This window comes from Prunus mume, linkage group LG3 (genome assembly GCF_029339155.1).
Source record: "Prunus mume cultivar Tortuosa linkage group LG3, ASM2933915v1, whole genome shotgun sequence".
NCBI classification, from domain to species: domain Eukaryota; kingdom Viridiplantae; phylum Streptophyta; class Magnoliopsida; order Rosales; family Rosaceae; genus Prunus; species Prunus mume.
Genome location: NC_142700.1, coordinates 3,393,207 through 3,415,313, shown reverse-complemented (window position 1 = coordinate 3,415,313; position 22,107 = coordinate 3,393,207). Strand labels below are relative to the sequence as shown.

At 42.9% G+C, this 22,107-nt stretch overlaps 2 protein-coding genes and 1 non-coding gene across 3 annotated transcripts; 2 read left to right on the top strand and 1 right to left on the bottom strand.

Moving 5' to 3' along the window:
- The first annotated feature begins 13,631 nt into the window (after nucleotides 1-13,631).
- LOC148918432 (senescence-specific cysteine protease SAG39-like) lies at nucleotides 13,632-15,028 on the top strand. The gene is made up of 2 exons (XM_089047807.1): nucleotides 13,632-14,181; nucleotides 14,281-15,028. Exons 1-2 carry the CDS (start codon nucleotides 13,743-13,745, stop codon nucleotides 14,865-14,867), a joined length of 1,026 nt encoding a protein of 341 aa, XP_088903933.1. The 5' UTR covers nucleotides 13,632-13,742; the 3' UTR covers nucleotides 14,868-15,028.
- Nucleotides 15,029-17,017: 1,989 nt separating this feature from the next.
- LOC148918431 (large ribosomal subunit protein bL34c-like) lies at nucleotides 17,018-18,279 on the bottom strand. The gene is made up of 2 exons (XM_089047806.1): nucleotides 17,947-18,279; nucleotides 17,018-17,444 (listed from the first exon to the last, which is right to left on the bottom strand). Exons 1-2 carry the CDS (start codon nucleotides 18,155-18,157, stop codon nucleotides 17,188-17,190), a joined length of 468 nt encoding a protein of 155 aa, XP_088903932.1. The 5' UTR covers nucleotides 18,158-18,279; the 3' UTR covers nucleotides 17,018-17,187.
- A 161-nt stretch (nucleotides 18,280-18,440) lies between these two features.
- Nucleotides 18,441-18,513, top strand: TRNAA-UGC (transfer RNA alanine (anticodon UGC)). Its single transcript has one exon. It is a non-coding gene; the product is annotated as a tRNA-Ala (tRNA).
- The last annotated feature ends 3,594 nt before the right edge of the window (nucleotides 18,514-22,107 follow it).

Below are 22,107 nucleotides of genomic sequence, written 5' to 3'. Positions count from 1 at the left end.
AGAGGAGGGGGACTTTTGCATACACACACACACACACAATCAAGATGTCATGGGAATTCGAACCTGAGACGTCCTCTTGTCTACAAATGAATGCCCTTTTCCACTGGGTTAGAACCATTGGCTTAAATTTGAGTTTTAAGTAAAGGTTTAAAAGTATGTTTATATCTATAATATAATAATTGTAAGAACATCCACAATGGACTCCTATATCATGTCCTTAGACAAATTTTAAGGAGGAATTGGAAAAAGACAACTCCAACCATGCTCCCTATTCACCTCCTAAAATAGGGAGACCTTTAGGAGCTCCTAAATCTTAGCAAATAGAGAAAAGTAAATTTAGATTTTAGCCACACAAAAACTTTCACTTTTAAAAAAAGTCAAAACTTTTCCAAAAAAGACATAAAAACCCCTCAACTTTCAAATCAAAGATATGCAAATGTAAAGGATTTATTAGGAAATCCAAAAATAAATAAGGGTATTTTTGTTCATTTTGGCTTCTTTTAAAAATATTTCTCTCTCCTTTGGCCTTTTCCAAAATGTCCCGAAGAGAAATGACTCATAATGGCTCCCTATAATTTAATGCTGCTTTATTTAATGAGTATTTCAAACCTTTAATTAATGCTAACTATTGTATATATTATTTTTCAATAGAGATGGACCAATTAAAAAAGAGTTATAGCATTTATGACTCTCTAAACTATAGAGCGTGATTGGAGTTTAAATTTTATAGAGAGCTCCTAAAATAATTTTTATATATTTTAGCTAAAATTTAACAGAAAAATATAGAGCATGATTGTGGAAGAACCATTCAATTTTCTGAAATTTTGGCAAAAAGTCTTGTACTCTTTTTCCTTAATTCCGGAAAAGAGCATTTAGTTCAAAAGTGAGCCCGACATGGGTGTTATGTCGGGAATTCCACAGGATTCATCCCGGGTTCCGAGGAATTCGGGGCGATTTGTCATCATCTCTTTTGTTGGATTCTCCTTTCTTCCACCTTCTTTGCTCCCCCGTTCGCTGGTCATTTCTAGAATTGTCTTTCTTGGAGGACTTTTGAGATTTGAAACTTAGTTTTAATTGGAAAGCACTCTCAACAGATTGATTATTTCGTGTCAACCTTCTCTGCTCGTGAGACTTTAAAGAACTCATCAATTGTTCAATTGATAAGCTGGTGATGTCCTTGCACTCTTCAATAGCAGCAACAATGGAATCATATTTTTCAGGTAACTGATCAGTATTTTTTCAACAACCCTCTGGTCAGAGATCTCCTCACCAAGTGTTCTCATTTGATTCACAACTTCAGTTAGTCTGGAGGCATAATCTTGGATGCATTCAGATTCTTTCATCTTCATATTATAGAATTCCTTGCGCAAACTCTATAGCTTGATTGTTATGGCCTTGCTGCCACATTGAAACTCCTTTTCTAATGTATCCCAGGCTTCTTTTGTTGTTTTAGATCTTGTGATTCTTGGAAAAATGTCTGAAGTGACTCCGTTCTGAATCTTTGAGAGAGCCTTAGCATCTTTCATGACTTCTGCTTCGAACATCTCTCTTTCTGCTGCTGGAAGTTGACTTAGATCCTCTGGTTCTTGAAGCCCTCTTTCAACGAAGCTCCAAAGTCCTTCTGACAGTAGTATAGTTCTCATCTTCACCTTCCAGAAATCATAATTATCACCTCCAAAGATTGGGAGAATAGAGTAGGACTAATGGACCTTCTTTGGCTCCTAATGACATCTTCTAGAATTGATTTCAGCGCCCAGATATGATCGAACACTGCTCTGATACCAGTTGTTGGTTTTGTGATGGAAAATGAGGTGCTGGAAATATGAGTTGCTTCAACAGAGCTCTTTGTATTCGGATTCACTTAGCTTCTGTTTACAATGATAAGAGAATACTTCCTAGAGAACCTAAAATACATTGCATAGGAACTCTACCAAATTAATTAAGGACAGCTACAGCTGCTGCAATAAATAGAGATATTCTAGAGAATGAAGGAAGTACATTAATTCCAACAAAAATTCCAAGGGGTATGTGGTAAGATGAGCACCAAAACTCAAAGCTCCCTACCAAAACTAGTTAGTTATATAACATGTACATGAACATTATTTTTTTATCATTAATTAGTTATATAACATGCACATGCACATGCACTCAAAGCTCCCTACACAAATCAAAACTGGTAAAGCTTGATCTCAAGCTGCTTAATTAGTTATATAACTAGTGGACTGTTCCAAAAATGACGCCAACCAAGGTTGCGAAACTGGTAATGTGCTCGATGCCTTCGATTACATACAAACAAACGGTATCACCAGTGAAACAAGTTACCAATACATAGGAAATAATAAAACATGTGACATTGAGAAGAAAAATAACATTGCTGCCTGTATTGCGGGCTACTAATCTGTGCCATCTGACAGGGAGGAGGCACTGCAGAAGACTGCTTCGATGCAATCGGTCACAGCTGCAGTTGCAGGCAGAGGAATGACATTCCGACATTACTCCAGTGGGGTCTTTTCTGGAGGTTGTGGGATCACTTGACCATGGTGTTACAATCGTTGCCTTTGACGAAAATGAAGAGGGCATTAAGTATTGGTTGGTAAAGAATTCATGGGGAGCGAACTGGGGTGAGGGTGGCTACATGAGATTGCGCAAAGATGTTGGTTTTCCAGAAGATCTTTGTGGCATTGCCATGTATGCTTCTTATCCAGTTGGATAACCCTCCCTTGGCATATGGCTGCATATGTATTGAACAGCTCGAGTAATGGCATTGCAATCAAAAATTGGTAGTGGTATAATAAAGCTGCTGTTTTTCCATATTCAGTTCCACAATTGAGTACGTAGTGTTGTACAAAGCACACTAAGATTTTGTGCCTACATCCTCTTTGATGATCACCTCGAGAAATTTAACTACTAATAAGATTTTTTTGGTGCGCATACATTTTTGCATTAACAACACAAAAAGTAATGGGTTAATTTAATTGTTTCGTATAATTGAAACTCAAGAACTAATAATATGGTCAGCACTTGTAGACGTGGGCCTTGTTGATTTTGAGCCTTACAACTCTGGTCACTTAATTTTATTTGAAAAATGCTTTTGTAGAAAGTATATAGAATATTTGTTTAGGAAGCACTTCTTATGATAAATATTTTTATTATAAGAAAATGTAAATTTTATTAAAAATTCAAGTGCTTTTATCTTTATGGTGAAAGAAGTAATTGGAACTAGTTTTATAGGCAATTAGCACTTTATTTATTTATTTATTTTTAATTTTATGTCAGACAATGCAAAAACGCGCTTTTGTTTGATTATCTAAAAGGGTTCTTCGATCTATGTCCAAAACAAAGGTTTTTTAGGTTTTAGACATAAAAAAAATTTCACTTTTGGAAAAATCCAAAGTTTTTTCAAAAAAGACAAAAAAACCACTCAACTTTCAAATCAAAGACATGCAAATGTATTGGATTACTTAGGAAATCTAAAAATAAATAAGGGCATTTTTGTCCATTTTTGCTTCTTTTAAATTTTTTTTCTCTCCTTTTGCTTTTTCCAAAATGTCCCCCAAAACAATTAGCTAGTATTGGATTTAGTCCACGCGTTTTTAGTTTTAGATGTAGGTCCTTTGACTTTATTTACTTTTTTTGTTGTATCGATTTTACCCTTTGAGATAGATAAGAAAAACATATTGAAAATCTAAATTTAATGCATAATTTCCTTGTAATTGAATTTTGAATTCTTTCCTTGATAATATTTACCTAATATATACCATTTAATCAATAAAAGTAAGACCCTCATATTATACCTATGCGATGGACAATAGGACAATATATCTATACCATGGGATAATATATCTACATCATAGGCTGAACAAACCACAAAACATCTTACCTATAAGTAAGGTGGAAAAATAAACAAGCAGAATATTAAATTACCTATAACTTAGGTGCACAAAAACATAAGTCAGACAATATATGCTACCTATATCTCTGATACATAAAAAAGATAAGTGGTAAAGCGTATGTTACCTATAACTTAGATTCATAAACAAAAAGGCAAAAAAGTGTGGTACCTATATCTCATGTATGTAAAAACACAAACACAAGTCAATTAATAACTTTTCTGTTACCTATAATTTAGATATATATATATATATATATATAATATGAAGAAAAATATATCAAAAAAATGTATTACCTATATCTCAGGTATACCATACTTAAAAGAACAACTATAAAGAACAAAATAACTGAACCTGATTCAAATTTGAGCATATATTCAACATAAAATAATAATAATAATAATAATAATAAAAGAAGAAGAATAAGAAAAAGAAAAAGTCGATACTATGACTGCATAGCAAATGGATATTAGACCATGCTTGGTCATTTGTGCCTTGGGATGAACCCCAACTCTGAATCTCAATTATTTTCTCATCTATTTTAACGAGTGTTTGGCTTCCTTTGAGCACTAAACTCTGTAACACCCCGACCCCAAATTTATTCAATGTTTAATTAATTTAAGTGGAATTGAGAAATTACCCGTGGGATAAGGGTATTTTGGTCATTTTCTTACCCGGAAGGAATTTGGGAATTTTGGTTGTACCGTTGCGTAGAGCACGGTGAGATGAGTCCGTAGACACGTAGTAGGCTCGAATCGGAGTTGTAATGAGAGAGATATGGTCAAGTGAAGCTCAGTGGCATAATCGTAAATATTTGGAAAATGGATTTTTGGTTAAAAGACGGAAATGCCCCCGTCTGTCTCTCTCTCTCTCCCGCGCGTCTCTCCTTCTCCCTCCGCTGGTTCGCGACCGCAATGGAGGCCGGCCACGCTTTGGCCGGCCGTGCTCTCGTCCGCCACCAAAGTCGACGGCGTACCAAATGACCGGGCGTCCTCTTCCTACCCATGGGTCTCGCCCACCGCCAGTGTTTGCGGAAACGAGGAGAAAGCGCCGGTTTTGAAACCGTCGGCCGTTCTCCGTCGTCCGGCCGCCATTTTTGGCAATCAAGGTATGGAAATTCATCCCTTCTGCATGCTCTAGCTGATGGTTGGGTAGGATTTCATAAATTTTGAGGCTAGGTAGCTCGATCTACGAGTTGAAATTCGGCCGGTTTTGCGATCGCGATTCCGGCCACTTCCGGTCAGTTTTTGGGGTATGTCCAAGAACAAAAGTGACTCCAAATTAGGTGTATTACCTAGGGTAGGAGTCTTGGCTCATGATTTGGAGGATTTCCGGCGATGCGATATCGCTTTAGACACCCACGCTGCCGGCGGCGTGGCGGCGCGTGGGCACTGTAGCTGAGGGGCATTTTTGTCCCATTGTGATCCTCTCGATGTCATGAGCGCGTAGGTGTGCTCGGATCTCATTTTGGATACCGTTAGAGTTCCGAACGGATATCGCATATCGCGTACTTTCCGGGTTCGCTAGGTTTGGACCGTTGGATGGTCCTGAAATTATAATACGTTGATCTGGGTATTTCCAGGATCATGTAGGATTCGACGGATCGTAAAATGGAGTCCCGGATACTCCAGAAATGCTAACCCTAGGGTTAGGGTTTTAGCGACCGTCCGATCGTGCGATCGTGAGCGATCCGACCGTCCGATCTGGACCAAACTTGCAGGACGTGTGTCCTAGACCTTGTAGAACCTATAGGAACTTTCGGATCGAAATTTGGAGGTCGTGGGCCCCGCGGGCCCGTTTGACCAAGTTTGGGTAGTTTGACCCTGGGTTGACCGCTAGACTTTCCTTGTAGTTCTACCATCCCAGGAGGGCTAGAATGACCTTAGTGACAGGTCTCGAGCGTTGTTGAGTGAAAAGGAGACCGTGAGCTTAAGATATAAATTAGTGAACTTAAATGGGGGAGTTTATGAAAGGCTTTATTTGTAGAGACTTATATAAGATTAGAAATTATATTTTCTATAATTAATTGTGTGGATGTATAAAGGTAAATAAAGCGATTGAATGTTAGCTTACAGTGCTATACGCACTACCCGTACCCCATATTGTGAACGTGTTGAGGGCGGTGAGAATGTAGCGAGCCCGGTGGAGGTCGCACGCGTCTTTGGATTAGCCGCGTGTTGCGGACCCATACGTGGCGGGTGCGTCCGGCGTATGAGGAGATGTGATTATGTGATGGTGGTGAGAATGTAGCAGGCGGTGAGAATGTAGCGAGCCCGGTGAGGTCGCACGCGCCTTTGGATTAGCCGGCGTGTTGCGGACCCCATACGTGGTCGGTGCGTCCGGCGTATGAGGAGATGTGATTATGTGATGGTGGTGAGAATGTAGGCCGGGCTGGTGAGAATGTAGGCCCGGTGTGAGGTCGCCGCAGCGTTTTGGATTAGCCGCGTGTTGGCGGACTCCATACGTGGCAGTGCGTCCGGCGTATGAGGAGGTATGGTTGTGTGAGGGCTGGTGAGAATGTAGCCAGCCGGTGGTGAGGTCGCACGCGTCTTTGGATTAGCCGGCGTGTTGGCCCCATACGAGGCCGGGTGCGTCCGTCGTATGAAGGGTGATATTGTGATTGTGTTTGATGGGTTGTGATTGATAAATATTTGAATGTATGTAATTGTGTGGTGTTAATGGTTTTTTTGATATTAGGAGCCAGGATAGTTAGGAAAGAGCTACGTGTGGCTTGATCCCTCGATGAAGTGCGTAGGCACCTGAAGTTACTAGGTGCAGCCACAGATTAGACCCCACTTAGGTGGTCTTATTGGGATTGGTTTGGACCTCGTTGTTGGTCCCAAAACTTGGTTGAATTGAGACTCGTCCTGTGGACTGAGCAAGTGAAGGTGTGCGTTTTAGATTTTGAAGTTGTTATATGCATGTTTGATGCATTAAGTTATTTTAAGAACTTTGTGGGCAGTCTTGCTAGAATCATTTGAAGGCCGGAGGCCATTTTTGTAACTTGCATGAGATTATATTGTGCATGCTGGCATTTGGGTTATAAATGTGTTTTATGCAGGTGGAAATTTTGGGGAAATGTTCAATTTAGGGGAGACTCTGCAAATTTCGCAGAGGTCTCGTGCCCTAATCCTCTCGTAGCGAGGACATAGATTGAAGGAGTAGAACCCGGCATGGGGTGATGTCGGGTCTCCGCAGGTTAAATCTCGGGTTCGGGAAATTCGGGACGGGTCCCTGTCAGCTTGGTATCAAAGCTTAGGTTCAACTTCTTGTGGACCCCGCACCTTGTGTGTGCATCCTTAAGTTGTGGGATTATGATGGGTTCCGTCACGGGGCGTCATCGCTCGACGCGGAGGACTGTTGAATATGGATGGATTTAGGATATTGATGAGTACGCTGAAGGGTGTCACGTTCCTAGAAACGTGTCTATCCAAATTGTCACATCTCAATATCCTATGTATAAGGAAAATGGAAGGGCTGAAAGTATTGAATCCGCTGAGACGAGATGAAATCGTCAGAGAAAGGTGATAAGACAAGTTACAAGGGAGTGAAGGAGTTGTGAGTCCGACCAAGGAGGGTCGTGACATATTAAAGTGAGAAGTAGTAGTGTTGGGTGGAGTATCATCTCACTCGCGTGGGCTTGAATGTCGCAATTGGTGGAGTGAAACCTCAAGGTTCTTTTTCCTTGCTCTCTCACGCAGTGAATATGAACTCCAAAATTTCTTGGAAGTCCGGCCATTGGGAGTTTGACCGGCGACTTGGATCACTTCTGTCTACCCCTCTGGAAAGGGAACCAATAGGGAAAGAGAAAGAAGAAAGGTACAAAGGCCGTTGAGGCAGAAGTAGAGCTAGAGCTTTACCACAGACAGAGGTTGTTGAGTTCTTATGGGCAGGAGGGCATGGAGTTGATAAACTCGTTTCTAGAGATCCTCCATTGCCTGAACATGTTGCTAATTCTCGATTGTGTGCAGTGAGCACGAAGTCGAAGATATTAAGAGCTCAACCTTTCTTTGAGAAGAGTGAATTCTCGAAGATTGAATCACTAGATTCATGATCTGAAGAACGGCTTTAGTATAATCGAAACCACAAGTGTGGAAAAAGATTTAGATAGCCGTATCCTCTTATAGAAGGAGGCTCGTGTGTGGTGGGAATACTCCAGTCAAATCCACGAATGAGACCTAGATGGATTGGGTGAACTTACCGTGGAGATGAAGAGAATGCTTTGGGGTCTCACCTCATGTGAGCACGTTTGAGCAGAAATCTTTATCGGAATCAGAAATGGGTCATGGTAGAGAGAGGAAGATGATGATTACAATTCGGTAAAAATGACCCTTTCTGACATCCCTTTCAAAGAATCGTGTTGGCAATATTGCTTATTGATTCTAAAGAAAGAAGGAAGATATCAATAAGTCAAAGAGTTTGGATTCTCTTCATGGGAGAGATGGAAGAGAATCAAATCACAAATGGAAGCGTTTAGCTTTCAGAGGAAGATTAAGCATTACAGCAGCTATTAAAGGATGTTCCTAGTGGAAGAAAGAGACTTCTCTTCCTCTGCTTGTTTGGATAGAGCTAATGGCTTGGCTGTCAACCTGGTTGTGGAGGATGAAGCATGGGAACCCGAGTAGTAGATGCGGGCCCAGTACCCACACCTTTTGGAATGACAGTATGAAATTTGGGACGAAATTTTTATAAGGGGGGTAGTATGTAACACCCCGACCCCAAATTTATTCAATGTTTAATTAATTTAAGTGGAATTGAGAAATTACCCGTGGGATAAGGGTATTTTGGTCATTTTCTTACCCGGAAGGAATTTGGGAATTTTGGTTGTACCGTTGCGTAGAGCACGGTGAGATGAGTCCGTAGACACGTAGTGAGCTCGAATCGGAGTTGTAACGAGAGAGATATGGTCAAGTGAAGCTCAGTGGCATAATCGTAAATATTTGGAAAATGAATTTTTGGTTAAAAGACGGAAATGCCCCGTCTGTCTCTCTCTCTCTCCGCGTGTCTCTCCTTCTCCCTCCGCTGGTTCGCGACCGCAATGGAGGCCGCCACGTTTTGGCCACCGCTCTCGTCCGCCACCAAAGTCGACTGGGACAGACTAAAATGACGCCGTCCTCTTCCTACCCAGTAGGGTCTCGCCTTGAGCCGCGGAAACGAGGAGAAAGCGCGGTTTTGACAGTAAACCGCGGCCGTTCTCCGTCGTCCGGCCGCCATTTTTGGCAATCAAGGTATGGAAATTCATCCCTTCTGCATGCTCTAGCTGATGGTTGGGTAGGATTTCATAAATTTTGAGGCTAGGTAGCTCGATCTACGAGTTGAAATTCGGCCAGTTTTGCGATCGCGATTCCGGCCACTTCCGGTCAGTTTTTGGGGTATGTCCAAGAACAAAAGTGACTCCAAATTAGGTGTATTACCTAGGGTAGGAGTCTTGGCTCACGATTTGGAGGATTTCCGGCGATGCGATATCGCTTTAGACACCCACGCGCCGGCGCGTGTGGCGGCGCGTGGGCACCGTAGTGAGGGCATTTTTGTCCCATTGTGATCCACTCGATGTCACGAGCGCGTAGGTGTGCTCGGATCTCATTTTGGATACCGTTAGAGTTCGAACGGATATCGCATATCGCGCATTTTCGGGTTCGCTAGGTTTGGACCGTTGGATGGTCCTGAAATTATAATATGTTGATCTGGGTATTTCCAGGATCATGTAGGATTCGACGGATCGTAAAATGGAGTCCCGGATACTCCAGAAATGCTAACCCTAGGGTTAGGGTTTTAGCGACCGTCCGATCGTGCGATCGTGAGCGATCCGACCGTCCGATCTGGACCAAACTTGCAGGACGTGTGTCCTAGACCTTGTAGAACCTATAGGAACTTTCGGATCGAAATTTGGAGGTCGTGGGCCCCGCGGGCCCGTTTGACCAAGTTTGGGTAGTTTGACCCTGGGTTGACCGCTAGACTTTCCTTGTAGTTCTACCATCCCAGGAGGGCTAGAATGACCTTAGTGACAGGTCTCGAGCGTTGTTGAGTGAAAAGGAGACCGTGAGCTTAAGATATAAATTAGTGAATTTAAATGGGGGAGTTTATGAAAGGCTTTATTTGTAGAGACTTATATAAGATTAGAAATTATATTTTCTATAATTAATTGTGTGGATGTATAAAGGTAAATAAAGCGATTGAATGTTAGCTTACAGTGCTATACGCACTACCCCACGTACCTCCCCATATTGTGAACGTGTTGAGGGGTGAGAATGTAGCGAGCCCGGTGAGGTCGCACGCGCGTCTTTGGATTAGCCGGCGTGTTGGCGGACCCATCACGTGGCGGGTGCGTCCGGACGTATGAGGAGATGTGATTATGTGATGGCTGGTGAGAATGTAGCCCGGCTGGTGAGAATGTAGCCAGCCCGGTGTGAGGTCGCACGCGTCTTTGGATTAGCCGCGTGTTGCGGACCCCATACGTGGCGGGTGCGTCCCGCGTATGAGGAGATGTGATTATGTGATGGTGGTGAGAATGTAGCGGCGGTGAGAATGTAGCCGAGCCCAGGAGGTCGCACGCGCGTCTTTGGATTAGCCGGCGTGTTGCGGACCCACACGTGGCGGTGCGTCCGGCGTATGAGGAGATGTGATTATGTGATGGTGGTGAGAATGTAGCCAGCCGGGATGGTGAGAATGTAGCCGTGCCCGGTGTGAGGTCGCACGCGACTTTGGATTAGCCGTGTTGATGCGGACCCATCGTGGCGGGTACGTCCCGGACGTATGAGGAGGTATGGTTGTGTGAGGTGGTGAGAATGTAGCCAGCCCCAGGTGGTCGTCGCGCGTCTTTGGATTAGCCGGCGTGTTGACAGGCCCCATACGAGGCCGGGTGCGTCCCGTCGTATGAAGGGTGATATTGTGATTGTGTTTGATGGGTTGTGATTGATAAATATTTGAATGTATGTAATTGTGTGGTGTTAATGGTTTTTTTGATATTAGGAGCCAGGATAGTTAGGAAAGAGCTACGTGTGGCTTGATCCTCAAGAAGTCGTGGCGAGCTGAAGTTACTAGGTGCAGCCACAGATTAGACCCCACTTAGGTGGTCTTATTGGGATTGGTTTGGACCTCGTTGTTGGTCCCAAAACTTGGTTGAATTGAGACTCGTCCTGTGGACTGAGCAAGTGAAGGTGTGCGTTTTAGATTTTGAAGTTGTTATATGCATGTTTGATGCATTAAGTTATTTTAAGAACTTTGTGGGCAGTCTTGCTAAAATCATTTGAAGGCCGAAGGCCATTTTTGTAAATTGCATGAGATTATATTGTGCATGCTGGCATTTGGGTTATAAATGTGTTTTATGCAGGTGGAAATTTTGGGGAAATGTTCAATTTATGGGGAGACTCACGAAATTTGGCAGGAGGTCTCGTGCCCTAATCCTCTCTGTAAAGCGAGGACATAGATTTAAGGAGTGAACCCGGCATGGGGTGATGCGGGTCTCCGAGGTTAAATCTCGGGTTAGGAAATTGGACGGTCTGTCAAACTCACTCCATTATTTCTTTCTTATGTCAATGTATAACATTTAAAAAGAAAAAAGTCTTCCTAATTAGGTGCTTTACTTACCATAAATTTAGTAATTTATTATAAAACCACCATAAAAATTTGCTGCAATTAATAACTTCATTATTTCTTACATTTTATGTGCTCAAGGGTAAATTGGATAAGGAAAGAAATATAATATTGGCTAATTATCTCATTAAGGTAAGTAATCTAAGATAATGGGCAATATTGGAACCAAAAGTGATTTTAAAAATATAAAAATAAAAAGATCACATCATACAATATTTAAAAAAGAATGTAATCCTATGTGGCACAAAAGTCAAAGGACTTGTATCAAAGTCACAAAATCCGAGGATTAAACCCAACTTCTGGATGGAAATTTGGATATATATCAACTTTTCTATTATCTAAAAGCATTTCCAAACTGGCCATGCTTAGCTAAGACTCTTTTCATACATTATGATTTGCTCCAATTGTACCTCCATAGACGTCGGGTGAATGATGATTTGCGCCAATTATGCCTCCATGACTTACCAGGGCCGGTCTTGAGATTTTGAAGGCCCTGTGCGAACCTTAAATTAGGGCCTCACATAAGCTAACACAAACTTACACCATTACGTAATGCCATACAATGAATGTTTTTTTCTTAAAGTGACCAAAGTACCCCTATTCCCAAGGACAAAATTGAAATTTCACAAAAGAATTAAATGGGATTAAATCGATTAAATTGGGTCAGAGATGTTACATCTTTTGAATAATCACAATGATTGTGACGATGAGTCTTTGTCATCATAGATCATATTCAGATATTAAATATTTTTTAACACCTAATTTATTTTGTATCAATATTCCAAGACCATCATTAATTTGATGCAATTATTTTGGTTGACTTAGTTGGATGCATTATTTTTGCGAAAATGAATATCTGAGCATAATTACTGACTAATTCCACCATCATTAATTTGATGCAATTATTTTGGTTGACTTAGTTGGATGCATTATTTTTGCGAAAATGAATATCTGAGCATAATTACTGACTAATTCCTTGTGATCGAGTATTTATTATTTCAGTTTGTGGTTGTGAAACTAGATTGGATATTGAATGTTGGTGTTGACATCGGACAAGCCTTTAACACAAGCAAGTTTTGAAGTCGAGCCCTCAATAGAAGTTGAGGCCCAACAAACCAACACAACTAGAAACGTCTTGTGTCAACAATTTGCTCACTCTGTATATATATAACATTTGTTATACATATGGAGTGTTGCTATTTCCACCCACCTGTCCTATTTTCTCACCCACTATGTAAATTTGAAAAAATAAAATCCTACTTTTCCACCCACCATTATTCCTAAAATACCCTTTAATTATTAATTCAACCAAACACCATCAACTCCAAGTTAAAAACATAAAAATTTTAACCCAAAAAAAAAAAAATTTCTTCATCTTCTTCGTGTGTTTTCAACATCACGACCTTACCCTACCATATTAATATTCTCATCAACCCCTTAGCAGTGCTGGTGGCTTCACGACCACGACACCACCACCACAACAACACACGACCAACAAGACTACAATGGATTTTAATTGAAGTGATGTTATATGGAATAAGGACCCGCATGTGGGTTAATCAGACTAAAAAATCTTTTAAATAGAATAAAATTAAAGGACAATTTGGCCTCTATTATCAACACCCACCAACCCAGCCACAATATTAAAGGTGGAGTTGAGAATTTGATTTGATTTTTTTTTTTTTACTTTTCAAAGGATTGGGATGGGTAGATCAGTGCTCGCTAAATTTGTTGAGGTCAGGAAGATGGAAAGAATATGGAGAGTTAAAAGAAAAAATTTATTTTATTTTTAAAATTTATTTTTAGGGTTTTAGAAGTCGTTTACAAAGGGATAAATTTGCCTTTAAATTTTTTAAAATAAGGTGGGTTGAAAAATAGGACAGGTGGGTGAAAATAGTAGCACTCTACATATATTATATACATAAAAAAAAATTGGGGCCCTCAAAATCAGGGGCCCTGTGCGGTGGCACCACTTGCACACCCTCAGGGCCACCCCTGTGACTTACTATTATGCCTTCATTACTATGCGTCAATTTTCCACAAACAAAACAAAATATCAACTTAATAGTATTCGGCTACGTACGTGCCTGGAAATTTCGCTGCCTTCCCAATTCCGCTAATAACATGAACACTGTGTTCACATGCAAACACGCTGATCATCCTCTATATAAACCCACGATCGTATGCTTTGCTTCTTCACAGCTAGCTAAGCTTTCCAATATCACTAAAAATCTAAGCCAATATTATACTTTGCGAACAATGGCTCTTGAGAAAAACCTTGTGGTCATTGCCATATTCATCGTCTTGGGGACTTTGGCATCTCAAGCCACATCCCGCACACTGTCCGAAGCTTCCTTTGCTGCAAAACATGATCAATGGATGACAAAGTATGACCGTGTTTATGAGGACAATGCAGAGAAGGAAAGGCGTTTCGCCATATTCAAGAAGAACTTGCAGTTTGTGGAGCAGTTCAACTCTGAAGGGAACAAGACTTACAAGTTAGGACTGAATGAACATTCTGATTTGAGCGATGAAGAATTCCTCCGGCAGCGTACTGGATACAAAAGGGCCACTGAATCAACCTCATCCGCAAACATATCTTTCAGGTACAAAGACCTCAGCCCGACTGATGTTCCGCCTAGCATTGACTGGAGGGAGAAAGGAGCTGTCACCCCCATAAAGAATCAATTACGCTGTGGTAATTAAGAGATCCACCTTCCTTATATTAATTACCTTCTTAACTCATCCATATTCTTTACTAAGTATTGATGTTTTTGTTTTTGTATTATATATGTAGGCTGTTGCTGGGCATTTTCTGCAGTGGCAGCAGTGGAAGGGATTAACCAAATCCAAACTGGGGAACTGATCTCACTGTCCGAGCAACAACTTCTGGACTGTACCAGCAGCTATGGCAACAAAGGCTGCGATGGTGGTTTCATGACTAGTTCCTTTCAATACATCCAACAAAACGGAGGAATTGCCAGCGAAGAAAACTACCCGTACCAGGCTGTGGAGGGAACATGTAACGCTAATCAGCCTGCTGTCCAGATCACTGGTTATGAAAAGGTGCCTGAAAATAGTGAAGAAGACCTACTCAAGGCTGTGTCCAGGCAGCCAGTCTCAATAATCATCGATGGTTCCGGGGCGGAGTTTATGAATTACCAAAGTGGGGTCTTCTCGCCCACAGATTGTGGGACGAAAACGACCCATGCTGTTACCGTCGTTGGGTACGGGATGACTGAGGACGGCATTAAGTATTGGTTACTCAAGAATCAATGGGGTGAAAGCTGGGGTGAAAATGGCTATATGAAAATTCTTAGGGATGCTGGTGCCCCAGAAGGTGTCTGTGGCCTTGCTCAGTATGCTTCCTATCCGACTGCATAATCTATATATATTTATATAGGCTATTATGGAATCCATATCGAAGTGAATGTATTATCAATGGCTGTGAAAATGCCTATATGGTTTAATGTTCTATATAATTCCTCTACTTGATGAAATTGAGACTCAAGAACTAATAACATGGGTTACTACTTGTACTCCTATTCATTCCGCCAAACTGCCCAAAGTCTTATTATGCATAAATTACGATGGATTACAGGACCGACGACCTCAAAAGTCTCATTGGTCTTTGCCGAATAGAAAAAAATAACAAATCAAGTCTCTTTTTTCTCTGGTTTTTTCCCATTTGGCAGGGAAGACCTCAAAAGTCTCATTGGTCTTTGCCGAATAGAAAAAAATAACAAATCAAGTCTCATTGAGGAAGGTGTCTGTGGCCTTGCTCAGCTGGCTAGCTATCCGACTGCGTAATCTATATATATTTATATAGGCTATAGAATCCATATCTAAGTGAGTGTATTATCATTAATGATTGGCTGTGAAAATGCCCGTATCGGCTTAATACATGCAATTAGTCTCCAGGTTTCTCTGGAGCCCTTGTTAAAAGTGTGTTTTTGTGTCCTTTTACTTAGTAATCTATGTATGTAGTGCATTAGATTGATATAATAAGTAATATGTAATGCGATAAATAACACTACTGCATAAGTTGGTATTCAAAAATTGGTGTATAATGTAATAAGTCCACTCCAAATATTTATAAATTCATCAAACATAAGTCGTGATACTAGGTTTTTTTTCTTTTCTTTTCAAGGTCATGATATTAGTTCAATATAATTGAAATCCTCTACACACATCATCATCCCTTTAGAGCCTACCATTTGCAACAAAATGAACGTTGGAAGCTTGCATTGCAGCACCACTAGTTTTGCAAATCTGAGTTAGACAGCAACTGCAACGATTTAGCATTCTTGAACATCAAATTCACATCAAGGACTGGATTGTGCTAGCTCGATGTGAAAGTTTGATGACCAAATTAATCCAGAATTCTAGACCAACACGGTAGCGAATTAAGAATTCACAAATTGTTAGGACTTGGCTGCATGCTCAAGTTGGACTTCTTAATTTTCCACAAGACAACATATCAACTTCTAGAAGGAACGTGCCTGGAATTTAGTTCCCTTCCCAATTCGGCCACTTACATCATCACTGTGTGCAGTACACATGCAAACATATGCTGATCATCTTCTATATAAACCCTCGATACTATTTGCCTGGACAAATATTGTATAATTTTGTTTTATTATTTGCTGTTTGATTTGACTCATCTAAGTCATATTCTAGGTTAAGACTTCTTTGCCCTATCACGCTCACTCGGCTAAGTCGGCTTAGAAGAGTATAGTCGTCCTTAATTATCTCGAATAAGTAGTAGGAGGGACCGGGACTAGGGCCAGGGCCAGACCAGCCAGGCTTTGTGAATTATGTATGTTAGCTTATTGTCATGTCATTATTCAATGTTTGATGACAGTTTTTTTGTACGATGATGTTGCATATGTTGGTAGGTACGGCTTTTTTCTTGTTGAAAATAACTAAGAAAAACAAAGGATAAAGAAGGCTAATATGCAAAAGTATGGCCGACTGATCCACCTAGCAATGCACTAAAGACAGTTACCCATACCAGAGTCTGGATGGAACTTCTGGTCATGAAGAGAGGTGCCTCCCAATAGCGAAATCGACCAACTCAAGGCTGTATCCGCACAACCTGCGTTGCCATTGCCGCCACAGGAGAAGTCTCTCGGCATGAGGATGCCCCAGAAGGTGTTTGTGGCCTTGCTCAGAAAGCTTTCCATCAACAAGGCTTTCTGAATTATATGCTTATTGTCATGTAACTATAAAATCTTGTCGACTTCACCTATAGCTGTAGACCGAACCCAAGACTACCAGATTCTCCTTTTTCATATTTATGCAGAATTACTATTATTGGTTGTGAAAATGCCCCATCTTGTACTAGCTAATGTACTCTTGACAAGATCTGCACATACGTGTGAAGTGTAACAACAAAACAATATGGCATTACAAGCAATCACCAGGTTTTTGGAGCCCCTATTAAGAGTGAGCCTTCCATTTGGGTTCTGATACATTTATTGGCATAACTAAGAACAAATTCAGACAATAAAATTAACAGGACACAGTGAATATGCAAAATGGGCTCGGACAAACAAAAGCCTTTCTGATTGAAACAATACAGAAGGGATATCATGTGAAATAAGTTTGAAATTCTGCCAATGTTCACAAGAACCAGCTAGTAGACATCATTACATTTCATTTCATTTCATTTACCTGATAAACTGGATGCGAAAAAACACAATCAGGCACGTTTTCCACTGTTGGGATTGGTCTTCGTGCAGAGGATCTTCCGTCCCTTAGCACGTCGGCGCTTCAACATTGCTCTACCACCAGTGGTTCTCATGCGTCTGCGGAAGCCATGAGTTCGAGCCAAAGATTTCCGGGACCTATTTCTCTTGGTTAGACACAGAGCAGCCTTCCCAGCCCTCACCACTAAGCCAGAGCCTCTTCTTCTTCCAACCCCAATAGTAGAACTCAAATCCAACCCAAGAGATAAACCTTCAAGTTGAAAAAAATCAATTTTAGATCAAGGCCTTTCCTAGGAGGAAAATGACATAGTATTATCATTTATAATCACTACATTACAAATGCAATATTGGTATCCTGAGAGACCAACAAAGTACTCATATATTCATCTAGAAAAACCTACCAAAATGTCTAACCATTCCTTTCTCTAATTCACTAAGCTGCATGGCATATTTTGATTGCCAATTGAAGTACTTATGTTGCTTTACTAAGAAAAACTGCTCTAATTTTAAGCCTATAAGCAAGAAACTTCCGTTCATGAAGCTCTGACCAAACCAAAAATCAACAAAATTTCAAACAAACAGAGGAATGCCAATGTCTGTCCAAATTCATAAACTAAGAAGACCCATCACAAGTTAGGACACAAAAAATCCCACAATTTGAACTTAAGAGAGAAATTTCAACAAAATTTGCATCAATTCACAATCTTGGGCAAAAAGAGAAACCAAGTAATTCAAGCATCAAACTTTGTTACCTGAAAACGAGGAAGGGAAAGAGAGAGAGGATGAAGGGACGAAGGAGCAGTGAAGCAACGAAGAACGAGGAGTGGCAGCGTTGAGAGACACAGAGCTCTTCCTGGTTCTTGACCCAGTGCGGAATGTAAGAGAAGCAGAAGGTGTGGAGGCTTGCTGTATGCCTCTACTTGAAAGGCAAGGTGACAATGACATTGCTGTTATTGAAGCCATTCTTTTGCCGCCTTCTTCTTCTTCTTCTTCGTCTTCAGTTCTTTCTTTCTGTGTTATCCCCAAAGACGAAGATGAGGTTTTTCTGCCTTTTGCCTTATCCAGCGTCCCCGCACAACTGATCTGGATTGGTCCCTTCCGAGTCGACCGGTTTTTCAAAACTTGAAGCGCTCTGGGCTAGACCGGCCCATTTACTATCAAACATTTAAAAACACTGCCACTGCCTTTCGAGGCCCAATTTCTAGGACGAAATATTAACACCTAATATATATATGACATATCAAATGGGGATGTAGCTCAAATGGTAGAGCGCTCGCTTTGCATGCGAGAGGTACAGGGTTCGATACCCTGCATCTCCACCTCATCCTTTTGTATCTTTGCAATTAACAACATATTTTCTGCTTTTGTTTTTTGATATTTTCAAGTTTGAAGCCCAAGCTAGGCCAAGCCAAGACCATTCCTGGCCTGCAGAACTTTTCCAACAGCAACTACAAACCGCACTTTGGATAACTAGCAGATGCAGTAAAATTCTAATCACATATTGGATCTCAAAACTCCAAAAGTTGAAACTTAAATAGGTATTGTTTTTTTCAGTGCAAGCGATAGTGACCTCTTGTTTGCAAGTTAGACCATGTTGGCCTTGAATAGATATTGTTTAACAAAATCAACAAGGCGTAACACTTGATGAGAAAGCAGCAGGTCAAAAAGCAAAAAGAGGAAATATTGCTAATTGCTCAAGGAAAACTACAGCATGTAACATTTGGTACTCAATTATTGCTTTGGTGAAAGAGTGTGAGAGGAGAGAGGTCAAGGTTCAAGCGATTGAAAATGGACCAACTTGAACCCGGTTGGACATGAAATGCAAACTAATTAAGATTCTAATTATGATACAAGTGTTGTTGGCTAAACGCTTGGTAGTTGTGGTTCCCAATGTGGGTATCCACTAGTTTTCCAACTGACACAAACCAAACCAGTGCTCTGCATATTTTTGCACGACCTGAAAGCAAATGCAGCCAATTCACCATTAATAACAATTTTGTAGGGTTGTGGTGTGAGGTTGGCCAAAATGTGCATGCCCCAATTCCACGTCAGTTGAATGGGCAAAAGCAAACTATTAGAGCAAGTCCAACCATGCAGCCCACCCCGAGGGGAGGGGGGAAAAAGCCAAAAAAATGGTTCTAGCGGCGAAGCCTGGCCCGAAGTGTGGGACCCACCAACCGGCTGGCGGCAACTTTCGCCCCAAGTCCAAAACTCGGTGGAGTTGGCGTCATGACGTCGGCAGCGTCGTCACGCGTTATTCAAATTTTTAACGTTGCGCGCGTGCATTGCGCGCGCTAACGCGAACCGCATCCGACGCCACCACAGCGGGTGGAAGCCACGTGGCGATCCCCCGCTCGATTTGATTCCAAATTTTAATCCAACGGCTAGCGATTTTTGGACAATAAAATTGTTTATACCAAAATGAACACCCAATGAACATCAACCACGTGGACTATTCCGAGGGCTACGTGTGCCTTCGGCACTCACCTTCTGTACTAGACCTACCGATCACAACATTAGGCAACCATGCCCACCTGCGCGTGGCGGCTCACGATTGACGCCCTGAGTCCCACATCGAAACTCTAGACAAATTGCACACCTCCCAAGGCCTATAAAGGGACACCTATCACGGCTGAAGGTAAGGAATCGGAACTTACGGCATACCGCTGTTGATCTGCGATTAAAACTTACTAAATCCGTGCCTTACTTAAGCATCGGAGAGCCTTGGCCGGTACCACCGGTGCCCTAGATTTACCGTGTGTTTGCTATCTTACGGATCGCACACCCAAGAGGACATCGGATCAAGAGACTTAATCACTAAGTTGCGCGGAAAGTGCGAGAACCATTTTTTGCGCCAGCGATTAGCGCCGTCTGTGGGAAATCGATATAATCGACCTACAATTCCTAAACAAAACAAATGGGAACCACTTCGGGACAACAGTTCCTATCGGAGGATGGATTACCGTGACGGTATGCCAAGTGGAGCAAGCCCGCCGCACCTAGCACTCCCGGTAATCCCTGCGCTCGACCGCGGTCGACGAGCTTTTGGCTCGGATGACCTCCTCCGAAGGAGATGGCTAAACTCAAGAGCGTAACAATCTCCTCTCGTCCAAAGTGGACGAAACCCATGATTGCTTAATCGCCGAGGAACGCAAAACGTTCGGACCACCGAATCTTCCAGTCGTGGACCCGGCCGCGAAGAAGGGAAAGCAGAGCAAAACAGCGCCGCGCCTTCCAAGCGGTGTAGTCCGGCACCCAGGCCAACCGCACGCATCGAAGAAGGTATACACCGATTGTCGTCATCGGATCAGCGACAAGAAGGATACCGAGCGGCATAGGTCCCCAATCGGACTAAAGCGCCAACAGAGACTCGGATGAGGTCTTGGGGACAAGTCGCCCGCCGGAGGGCTCGGGGTTTGGATTGGCGCGAGAATCGGCGATGAGTACATCCCCACGGGGACACCGATCGAGCTCACGTTCGAGCTCCCGAGTACTCAAAGCGAGATCGCCAAGTCAGGAAAACTTCGAAGACTTTGATTCGAGAATGTCCCAGTGAGACCCGCCATCCGACTACTTTTTCAAAGAATCCGAAGATGGAGGAAGCCGAACCGATCTGTGTCACGGGAAAACTTCGACCGGGCCGCCCTTTAAAGCGCATCAAGAGGTCCGGACGAGCGGGGAGGTGCGTAGTTGCGCATACCCTTCTATACGGTGTGGAGGACCCTCGCGCACCTTCACTCTTTCCAATCGGCGGTTGGATGTAAGGGCCTTAGCGGACGAGGACAATGCCTGCTGTTCCTCGTCCCTTACGGAGCCGCAATCGGGTTCTACCGTCTCGGCGGGGCGGTACACTCCTTTGAAGAACTAAAGCAGATCTTCTCAACCACTTCGCGATTGAGACGGACCGTCTGTATTCTGCCGATGATCGTACACAATTCGGCAGCGGGAGGGCGAACCCCTACGAGAATACGCAGGCGCTTGATCACGCAGTACTCGAGGTGTCCCGAAGCGGACGATAGGGCAGCCTATGGCGCCTTCAAGAGTAGCCTACGGTCCTCTCGCCCACCTCGTGCACGCGTAGCAATCGGCGACGTATAGTTAATGAAGCGGCGGCGATCCATGCGGCGAATACTTCAACTCCAAACCGGGCGCCCGGCTCGGAAGGGAATCGGCCAAAAGCTATCGAGCCGAAACGAACCGTCGGCGAGACACAAGCGGAAGGGACGGCCGGATAACTGCGGGAAATTCAAAGAAAGGGCGTGGGAAATGCGGTCGTAGCGACCACCAGGGCACCCTAGAATCACGATCGTGCTCGGAAGTCTTCACCTGCTGAACACGGCGTGCGAGACCGTTCTAATGAGCGAACACGACCAGATCCGGCCGTGGCGGAAGCCCAATCGGTAGGATAATCGGGATCTTGGCAAATTCTGCCGATATCACGGCGGAAGCGACCTGTCAAGACGCGCATCGGTCTAAGGAAAATTGTCGGCGCTGATTCGGAAGGGAAGTTGGATCGATACCTTGCCGAGGCCGCCCACGGGCCGGCACGAATGCGAATCGGCGGATCAACATGATCAACACGATTAGCGGCGGCCCCACTGGCGGACCCTCCAACCGCTTCGGCGAAAGCAAGATATCTGCGCGCCGCCCATCGCCTCGGTTTTCGGCATAGCGGAGGATCGGTGCGAAAGTTGCGAAGGTGGGATGGGAGCCCATCACATTCAAAGTGAAGAAGAGGAGGAGGGAATCATCTACCCCACGGCGCACCCGATGATCATTCGGGCGAGATCGCCGATTACGGCGTGGGTGGGTGCTAATTGACACCGAAGCTTCGGTGAAGCGTGATCTTTGCCCGATCGTTCAAGGGCACGGGATTGCGGACAGCATGGTCAATCGGCAAATCCGCCTCTCCT